Here is an 11105-nt window from a genome sequence, read left to right on the forward strand (position 1 = left end):
AAATAATTTATTTCTGGTTTAATAATATAATATTTTATAAAGATAATAATTAAGTATTATGTGAGAATTCAATAATTATTTTAATTATATTTTAGATTTTTATATTTAAAATGAGATGTTTATCTTGTATTTGATTATGTTTATCTGTAATTAGTTACACGAACTCAAATATGGAGTTTTAATAAGTTGTACTTACGCACAATCTATTTGTAATCTTGAAATTTAAGTAATATGCATTAATAAACAGTACTTTACGCATAAAAAGTGGTTTTTCAAGAGTTTTTGTCAAATTCTTTATAATATAATATAGATTATATATATTATATATATATAGAGAGAGAGAGAGAGAGACGTTCAAATGGAAACCGTGTAATTCTTAGAAACCGTGTAAACTAATTTCGACCAATAGAATTTTTTTTCAAATTAAATTTAATCATTAAGGGTATATTGGTCATTTGTATTATTTTCTATTAAATATGGAAGTTATTAATAAATCTTAATTAAGGTAACATAATAAATAATTTTTTTAAATGGTAAGATTTAAATATTTAATTAAATTATAATACTAAAAATTGGATTTTGTTATATTTGTGTCTCGGTTTATTATTGCCAAGATTCATGAAAATCGTAAGTTATTAGATTAATAAATCCATGAAATCAGTAATAGAATGGAAAAAAAATATTCATGAAACCGGTTTCATACATGGTGAAATTGGTGCATGTAGTAAGTGAAAATGATTATGGAATGAGTGCATGATGAAACCAGTTTCATACATGGTGAAATTGGTGTATCATACATGGTGAAATTGGTGTATGGAGTAAGTGAAAATTATTATGAAATGAGTGCATGATTAAATGGGTACTGTAACACCCTCATTTTTTTTTTTGAGAATGTTATGTAACCTGAAACAATTTCCTGAATACATATTCCCAAAAGACGGCTAAATAACACCATTTGAATTATTTATAGCGGAAGTCTTTGAATCGTCCAAAGATTAACTTAAGTTCTAACATGTTTCGCACCAGATTAAGTTATAAAAGATTAATACAACGCTGCTAGACAAAAAGGCTAAAATAAGATAATAATTAGCAACTCTCTAAGCGTGTCCCTTATCCGACTTCGAACTACCTAGCCCTGAGATGCATACTATAGTCAGCTTATAAAGCTCAATGAGTTCATGGTTTGCGTGAGTAGAAAAATCACTTTATATCGTACATATCAACTTGTAAACCTTGTACCAAATAGTATGTATTTTCTGAAAAACATACAACGCAGAAAGAACAGAGATCTCATGACTTGTCTGTCGGGTATGGGTCATTTAGTCACAAACACGCCCTGGGTTGATACTTCAATCTTAATTGATCACCCACTTGTCCGGGTAGTGTTTTATACTGRTCGTGACTTACTGGTCAAATGCCCACCCACTAAAACTGATCATAAACTTTTAAATGAAATAACATGCTAGAGGTATTTGAAAACTGATTAAACACATAGCATGCAACTGGTCATAAAATAACATACATGTAAAATATATCATGTATGTAAACTGAAACATCATGCATATGTACCCATTATCATATAAATCATTTAATGCTTGAAAATAAATTTATACATAAGTATGCATCCCATTGTAAGTTTCATTAATACTCACCTGATATCGTAGTTTGCTTAACTAACGCAGCTGACTGGTAACCTACAATTTATAATAGTAAATAGCATATGAATGATTAATTTCTCCCAAAGGCTAACATAAAAGTCAATTTACGGTCAACTATGTTGGCTAGGGTCAACCTTGGTCAGTTATGCTTAAGAACGTTCTTCACATCAACAAAATCATAGGAACGTGAGTTCCGACCCAAGGTGTATCGTTTAGCTATATTCCTTAAAACGACTAAGTCTGAAAGAAGACCAGAGCCTCTGTGGACGGCCAAAGCCTCTGGACCCTTAAGTTCTTTAGGACCAGAGCCTCTGTGGTTGTATTGACAGAGCACCTCTGCTTGTATACCATAAGAAAATAATTCCACATCAAGGACAGAGCCCCTCTGTGGTCTCTCTTCCAGAGCTTCTGGTCTCACGACCAGAGCCTTTGGTTGAACCATACTTAGAAAATAATACACACCAAGGACAGATCCCCTATGTGGTCTCTCTTCCAGAGCTTCTTGTCTCACGACCAGAGCTTCTGGTTGAATCATACTTGGCAAATATATTTCACCAAGGACCAGAGCCCCTCTGGTCTCTCTTCCAGAGCCTCTGGCTTCACGACCAGAGCCTCTGGTTGAACTAACCTATACTTAGAAAATAATCCCACCAAGACCAAAGCTTCTGTGACTTAACTAATTATTTCAACATTAAGGGCCAGAGCCCCTCTGTGTGTTTCTTCCAGAGCTTCTGTCTAACGCCAAATACAGAGCCCTCATGTAGAGCTTCTGTATAACGTAACTTGCTACAAAGCTCTCATGCAGAGCTCTTGGCTAATATAACTTGATACAAAGCTCCCATGTAGAGCTTCTGTACCATTTAACTTGATACATAACTCTTCATGCAGAGCTTCTGTATAACCTTCTTTAAAGTGGTTTCTAAACAGAATGCGATACAACATATTCACCAAATTAAATCTAAACTTTGAATTCGAACTCTAAAACACGAAGTTTGAACGTGGGCCTTCATAGAGTTCTACACAGGGTCAAATGTACAGCTAAACATTGTAACAACATAAATTTTTTTGGTTGAGCATTTACCTCTAAATGACGGGAAAACAGGGGGTTCTTGCCTGGTCTTGAACTCCGGTTCTTCTCTCTCAAGCTCGACGATTTCCTTCTTTTTTTAAAAGAATGGCGACCCTAAACCAGTGCCCATAATTTATACTCAAACGATTTGGCCTATTAGTTGACCAAATCKGCCGAATCCCGAGTTTTAGGCTGTGAAACTGCTTCTCCACAGCCTGCAACCGGCAGGTCACAGTTTCCCCTTTTGGACCAGGCACCGCCTGTTCCTCTTCTGCCTCACCCAATGTTGACAGCAGGCCCTTCTGCAGTGCAGGTTTGTTGCACATTTACAAAACAGGTCCTTCTGGTTTGGATCTGCTTACATCCGACCCAACCTTTTAACTATCGCGAAATTACACTTTCACCCGTGGCTTGACTTTTCCTTCACTTTTTGTCCGACTTTAAACCTATTTTAATTTCTATTTTTATTTGACACACACACACACACACATATATATATATATATATATATATAAAATAGAAATAATAATAAGGGTAAATTATTTATTCCTCGAAATTTTGGGTTTTACAGGTACAACATGAAATAGGTGCATGATGATATGGGTGCGTGAAGAAAGTGAAACCATTTCAGTAAAGATAAGAAAAAGTGTGTGTAATTAGCGAAAAGTGAAGCAATTTCATTATCAATAGCGTGAAATGACAAATGACTCATCAAACTATGCTGGCCGATGAAATTGGTGATTGAAGAAAGTGAAACCATTTGTCGATGAAATGGGTGCATAACGACCGAGAAACCATTTCATAATTGTTAAGAACATGCTGTTTAATTAGCAAACAGTGAAACCATTTCATAATTAGATTGAAACTGATCAATCTTCCGGAAACTTGAAAATAACAAACGTCTCATCTAGCATTACGTTGATTTGTGTATTGATGAAACTGTGAAACCATTTCATTCATGAAATGTAGTAGTAACTTTTTTTATTATTCAAAAGATTTCATTATGTTAAATTGATTATAGTGTGTTTTATTTTTATTATTAATATATTTTAATGATGGATGTTACTTTTTTTATAATATTTGAACATAAAATTAATATATTATTTTACAAATGATTTTGTTTCATTAATATTACGATATACATGATATGGTTGCCATTAATATTACCATTACCAAAGTTACCATTTTGCCCTTTTTGGGATTATAAAATAATTATTTTATTTTTTATTTTTTTTTAATTTCCTAATATAACCTAAACTAATCTTGACCATTGATCAAGAAAATGAATGGATGAGATTGATTTATATGGTTTACACAAATGATGTCGGTTTTCATTTAATCGCTTATATTATATATATATATATATATATATATATATATACTATCTTGTAAACCAGATTTTTCAAAAGTCTTAAAAACAATTTTTAATGCACAAAGTACTATACATTTATGCATAAAGTCTTAAAACAACTCATAATACATTAAGTACTACTACTTTATGCATTTTAGTCTTAAAATCTCTTAATGTACAATTAAAATAACATATAGTACAAGTTACCAATGCATATTATTACTTTTTCTTTTCATGTTCTCAAGATATTTTTGACACATTTCACTCATGTCTTCACCTTCTCATCCCTCTATGTCTTCTCTCCATCCCCTAAGGTGAGATTCGAATTAATATTCATCATGCGTTATTAAAAGTTCTCTCATTCAATTGCTCTAGAACTCTCGGTCTCGCTCTCTTGATTCTTTGCTCTTGGTATAAATCGAACACATTTGTGGAGTCGTTTAAATATATTGGATTTTAAATTGTCATACAATTTTTTTTCTTCGATAAACTGTAATTGGAACCATAACTCTTATTTATTCAAATTATATTAATATGTAAAGACGAAGTGTAATTTATATCATCATTAAAATCTTCTCTAATAAAACCAATGAAACTTTCAAAATCGTTAAAATTCATGGCTCTCTATCGTATTGTGAGGATACATAACTAGTATATATATATATATATATATATATATTTATTTATTTATTTATGTTAAAAATAATGAGTGTAACGTAGATGGTTAAAATGGTAAACGGTATGGAGTGTGGAAAATATTTGTGGGTGATTTTGGACACCAACACGTGGCCATTGAGTTATGGCGATCGGAGAGATCTCAGCCGTCCATCTACGAAGCCCTAGTATCATAAACACCCTCGGAGCAGGCGTCTCAGCAATTAGGTTGGGAGCGGAGCGATCACTTTTTCTCCGATTGCTGCTTCTGCTTCAGGTATCTGGTAATCCATTTTCTGAACCCGCTTCTCTCTCTCTCTGTCTCTCATTTTTACATTTCGTCTTGTATTTCTACACGCTACAGCGAAAAAAAGAGTCAGAATCAGAAACCTTTGACGAACTAATTCGTCACCAGCCTTCAAAGTAGGGAGTTTGCCACTATCACTGAACGATTTCGCTGCCATGTGGTTTAATTTCGTTTGGTACTAATTGTTTGAGGTTTATTCTAGGTTTCAACTTCCTGATTCATGTTTCTACAATTTATCATAATAGTATCACATGCTATATACAATTGCTTGTCGTTAAATATGAGAATTGGTCTAGGTAAAAATGGTCGTGTTTGTGATATACGTTCTTGGGGGTCAGAAATCGAGCACATAACCTGTTCCAAGCATGTTTTTCTTTCCCATAACCAGCCAGCATAATTCTAACCCACGTTGTTTCTTGATGCCACCAGCACTGATTCTCTGTATCACAATTATAAGCGAATGATAATCTTTTTTTCTATTTTGCAATCAATGTCAATTTGTGGTCAATAATGTGGGGATAGGTCTTATGCACCTGATACAGGAATATGGCAAGGGATAGAAACATCCTTGCATCCTAGATTGATTTCATACAACTATGAGTTAAGGATGCAGAATGTTGGTGTTTTATCTTCTTTAACATCATATCTACTTTAAGGTCAGTTACTTCTTAAGGCCTGTAACTTAAGAATTCAAAGGAGAGGGGGAAGTCTTTGTCTATATTGATAAATTTATTAAACTACATATGTATCTTTTGCATGCCATTGATCCTAAAAGTGGGCGTGGAAAACAATATGGGATTTTAGTGTGATCTCTTGGTATATTTTATTAGCAACAGCTAAGAGGAACATGAGTAGGGTGAATGCATTAATTTGTGGTAAGTTTACATCATCTCATGACTCAGATGCTTTGTTTATGATAGATGGAAAGCGCTTGGACAAATATGAGCTATGGAACCATACATAGGGATGTAAATGGGGTATGGGAGGAATCAGTTTCGAGTCAGGGTTATTTAATTGTAGTTGGAGGTCTTGCTAACTGTGTGAAGAATCATTCCTCCGAAAATAATAGAGAGGAGGATCCCAAAATTTATTTCAAAAATATATAGCCGTGGAGCACTTGGGAATTGGGAGCAATTGAGCAATTTAGAGGATGAGGAGAATTATGTTTCAAATAATTATAGCTGTGGAGCATCTTGGAGCATATGAGCATCGGAGCTTGTGGAGCACGGCTCACCACGAGGATTGCTCTATTGGTTTGCTTCATAGTTTTGTTTTGGTTAATTTTGTTATTGTATTTCACCTCGAAGCGGTGAAAAATGTATATCAGGATATACTACAAACATTTTCAAGCAAAGAAGCATTACTTTCTTGATCACCTTATAAGATCTTATTTTTTCTTTGCAGTTTATTCAGGATCAAAAAATGAGTGGCCGCTTTTCTCGCACAATCTATGTTGGGAATCTTCCCTTGGATATAAGAGAATGGGAAGTTGAAGATCTATTTTACAAGGTCCGAGTTGATTCCCTTGTACTGATCTCCCTGAGTTGCCTACCTTATGTCTTACAGTGAACTTCTACAACCCCTGATTATCTCTCCCACTAGAGAGTCTAAAATGTCTTTAGGCTCTTCAAATACCACCATTCAGTGTGGATCTAGGCACATGAATTTTGAGGTCCTATTATTTTCTTTTCTCATAGCTGATTGGGTGTATTATACATGCGTTGATAGTTTTTAATAATTTTTGTCAAGGTTTTAAAAAGCGGAATCAGGACTCAAGGCGTTTTCCATCCACGCCTCGAGGCGTAAAACAAATAAAATTCATAAATTTTAACAGTAAGCAGAACATAATTCCATACCAAACTTTAAACATCATAGATTCATAAAATATATAAGTCTAAAAACATATCAATTTACAACTTATAGTTCCCCGTAGCATGATCAAGTTGTATAGCTCCACAATCATATTCATAATACTATCACTTTCATCTTCCAATTCCACAGAAAACCGAAAAATAATACAGAAAGCAGAAAATAAAAATAATGCAGAAAACAGAAAATAACAAAAAAAATACATAACACCTTATACATATAGAAAATACATTATACATGATATAGAACATATATACTTGACTGAAATATATATAATATAATATAATACATTATACATAAACTAAAAATATGGACACAAACTAAAAAGAACTTACTTTTTAGGTCAGCCTTTGAGATGAATATCTTCTTGAGAGAGGAAAAAATAAAAAATGGAGATGACAGAACTGGGGTTTGGAGAGCGTGCGTCTCAGAAACGCCTCAAAGCCTCAAGGCACCGCCTCACTGATTGAGGCATAAGCCTCGTCCAGGGACCTTGAGGCGCCGCCTCATAAGCGGTTTTGGACCCCCTCGCCTTGTGGCGCGCCTTGAGGCGTATTCCTCAAACGATTTTGAAAACAATTATTTTTCTTTAATGGGTAAAGCTTTACTACTGTGCATGGCCAAGCAGCTACTGTTGAAAGTTGAGAATATGTTCAGACATTTGTTTATTTTTACTTCATGCAGTATGGGCGTATATTGGACATTGAATTGAAGATACCACCCCGTCCTCCTTGTTATTGTTTTGTGGAGGTAACATATTCAATTTACATTTTTATTCACCTGAATGTTTTTATTTTGGTTTGGAAAGATGATAGCACCACAAGAACCTTTTGACTGCACATGTTTTTTTGAAATTGTAGTTTGAGAGTTCTCGAGACGCTGAAGATGCGATCAGGGGTCGTGATGGATATAATTTTGATGGTTGTCGCCTGAGGGTAAGAAGACAAATTTTTAGTTCTTTGCTAGTGCTGATTCTTGCCTGTATTTTTATTTTCAGAAGACATAATATATACCCTTTGGTGAAGGTTGAACTTGCTCATGGTGGTCGAGGGCAATCATCCTCAAGTGATCGCCGTGGTGACTATGGAGGTGGACGCAGCAGTGGTGGTGGTGGAGCTGGACGTTTTGGCATATCACGGCATTCTGAGTACCGAGGTACCTCCTGAGATATGAATAAATGTGAACTATAACATGGGCTAATGCAATTTTACATCTCCCATTTAGTTTGTTTGACAAGTCTTCATATGTTCAGTTATGTAGTTTTTCTTCAAAAAAGTTGTTTTTTGTTTGCAGTTATTGTTCGAGGGCTGCCATCATCTGCCTCCTGGCAGGATCTTAAGGTGACAAACCATATTTAATGCCTGCAACTTGGTTTTTTCTGTAAGGTTTGGCCTCTGCAGCCTTGATATATATGACACAATACCTTCCCCAGGATCATATGCGCAAGGCTGGTGATGTATGTTTTGCCGAAGTTTCCCGTGACAGTGACGGTAGGAAATGCAGCATCTTTTGTTTGTTGTTTGGTATAATTATGAGTATGTTTTTTTGCATGACTTTTAGTGCCATGGATCAAGTATCTTAACAAAATATTTATATGCAGGGACATTTGGCCTTGTAGACTATACCAACTATGAGGACATGAAATATGCTGTAAGCTGTGGCAATACTTGTTTGGGCATACATGTGATGTTTCTAATCCCTGTTTTTAACTCCATTCAGCAACTAATGTTTTTGTGTGTCGTCAGATAAGGAAGCTTGATGACACTGAGTTCAGAAACCCCTGGACAAAGACCTATATTCGGGTAACTTGCTTCTTTTTCTTTTTATTCATTAAATTTGAACCAAAACAATTTTCTGAACTGTTGCAGTAGTTGATTTTCCATTATTCTTCGCCTTGATATTTTCCACACTGAAGTTGCAACTTTTGATCTTTTATATTCGTTGTTTTTGTTCTATATTTTTCTGGATAGCCTAGTTGTCTCGAATGGTTGGTAATATTTTTGTGGTGGATACTCTATTTTTCTTTTTTCTTTTTGGAGAAATTGCTTCACAACTCCTCCATGATAAGGTTGACATCTGTGTATTTGTTTTCTTATTGGTGTAGGTAAGGAGGTACGATCGTAGCCCATCAAGGAGTCCCAGTAGGAGCCGCAGCAGAAGCAGAAGTTTGGGAAGGAGCAGGAGCAGGAGGTATGAACCTAATTCCTTTTCCTGGTTCTTTTGCTCTCTTCATTAATTAGTATTATTAGTAAATGTCTGGAAAATCCTTACCTTTGGTTGCAGCAATTCCTTGGAGAGATCTGTCTCAAAATCGCCATCGAAATCTAGATCTGCATCTCCAGTGAAACCATCAAGGTGTGATTGCATGAAGTCATAATATCTTTGTATATATGTTGAGGGATTCTATGTAGTGCGCAAGGAGAAGTTGTTGGGTGTTAGAAGGGTTCTTCTTTTGGCAGTATTTGTTGTGTGAAATTCCTTGAACTTTGTTTCCCATGCCTAATGGAAGAAATGTGTTTTGCTTCAATTTTCTTGTTTAATATATGTGCAGAGCAAGATCGAGGTCGAGATCAGAATCTCCACGTCCGCGTCAGGTAAAACCCCATTTTCTTATTCCGAATCCAAAGGAAATTGTATTATTAAAATTTATTACCTGTACAGGTGAGGAGTCCCTGAGCAAACCGAGGGATTCATGTGTGTTGATGCAGATGCAGCAGCATATAACTTGGGATTTGATTATGTGTTTTGTTTAGTAGATAAAAAGAAATGGTAGTTTGTGTAGTAGAAGTAGAATTGAAGTGGTGTAATGTAATGTAGTAATGCGAGTCTTGCTGCTTATTTTAATTTTTCGTTCAAAATGCGGAGTGCTATTGCTTCAAACATTGCAACTTAACTTATAATTGCAAGCATTATCGTTTTGTCAATGATTTTCAGGACAGGATTCAGACATCAAAAACTGGGACTTCATTTCTGTTTTTTTTTTTTTTCATCAATTAAAATTAAAACTTTGATGTATTATCTAAAAATGAACCCTGCAAATGCAAATGCAAATGCAATAGGAATAGACTTCGTTATAAATTTAACTTTGCATCAAATAAACATTTTTGTTTAGAGTTTGGTTCATTCTTTGGAGGTTTAACAAAGAATTTAAACAACCTTATAATATCATTTTCAATAGGAACCTTATAGGCTAAAATTTGAAGTCCTCTTCTAAACAAATTTTAGGAAAATGTGTGTTGTAACTACTCATTAACATTAAAAAGTTTTTAAAAAGAAGTTGACAAAAATCTTAGATATGTGTATGTTGATTTAAGTTATCCAACTATGTTCGATAGCGGTGTTGCAAAATACTCTACAAATGTTTGACTAATATTAATAGTTTGTTTAATTAGAAGTCATAGTTTTAATAAATCTCATATAAGGTGACAATAACGATTTTAATTTTTGTAACAAATTTAATTAAAATCTCATTTGAAATTATGAAAAAAAACATTCTATAATTTCTCAAGTGAAAATTTGAAGGGTGCGTAAGTTGTAGCAACAATAGTAGAAGCTCAAGATGATTCAAAAAAAACCACATCATTAAACTAAGATAGTGGATATTCCCCCATAAAAAAATAATATTAATATCAAGTGGGGTCAATGCCCACATATCATATATTAAATTGATAGAAGCAAATACTACACTTCATCGTAACATTTTATAATATTTGAATTGTAAATTAGCGGGGTGCATGAAGCTTTGATAGTAGGAACACCAAGACAACGGATAAGTAACTACATCACCAAGCAGCATAATGGGCATTCTCATTAAAAAGAAAAACCATGTAAGCTGAAGACCCATATATTAGATATTAAACTGTGAACATATAATTTACTTTATATAAACAAAAAAACTTAAAAATCCATTTTTAGTCATTTCTTTTTGTAGCAATCTTTCTCTTGTCACTTTCATTCCATAGTCCAAACGGGATGTAAGCAATACGAGAAAAAAGTTGACACTTTTCTTTTTATATCCACCTCCCACTTGACTCTTTAATTTTTTGATCAAATGAACGATGAAAACAATGATGTGAGGAAATAATGATTTATAATGCTTAGAAGTAGTCACCTGATTATCCATGATTATTGCTTTTATATAAATAAAGATAAAGATATAAAGATATTGATTATAGATATCTAAATAGACCAAAGTTA

The 11105-nt window shown here is 34.0% G+C and overlaps 1 protein-coding gene across 1 annotated transcript; it reads left to right on the top strand.

Moving 5' to 3' along the window:
• The first annotated feature begins 6443 nt into the window (after window positions 1-6443).
• LOC112503184 (serine/arginine-rich splicing factor SR34A) lies at window positions 6444-9832 on the top strand. Its single transcript, XM_025107252.1, has 12 exons — window positions 6444-6548; window positions 7593-7658; window positions 7769-7843; window positions 7934-8063; window positions 8202-8248; window positions 8341-8398; window positions 8509-8558; window positions 8654-8710; window positions 9013-9098; window positions 9192-9263; window positions 9460-9502; window positions 9570-9832. Exons 1-12 carry the CDS (start codon window positions 6462-6464, stop codon window positions 9582-9584), a joined length of 786 nt encoding a protein of 261 aa, XP_024963020.1. The 5' UTR covers window positions 6444-6461; the 3' UTR covers window positions 9585-9832.
• The last annotated feature ends 1273 nt before the right edge of the window (window positions 9833-11105 follow it).

The sequence above is a fragment of the Cynara cardunculus genome, unplaced genomic scaffold, assembly GCF_001531365.2.
Source record: "Cynara cardunculus var. scolymus isolate 2C unplaced genomic scaffold, CcrdV1 Un_Scaffold_2661, whole genome shotgun sequence".
NCBI lineage: Eukaryota > Viridiplantae > Streptophyta > Magnoliopsida > Asterales > Asteraceae > Cynara > Cynara cardunculus.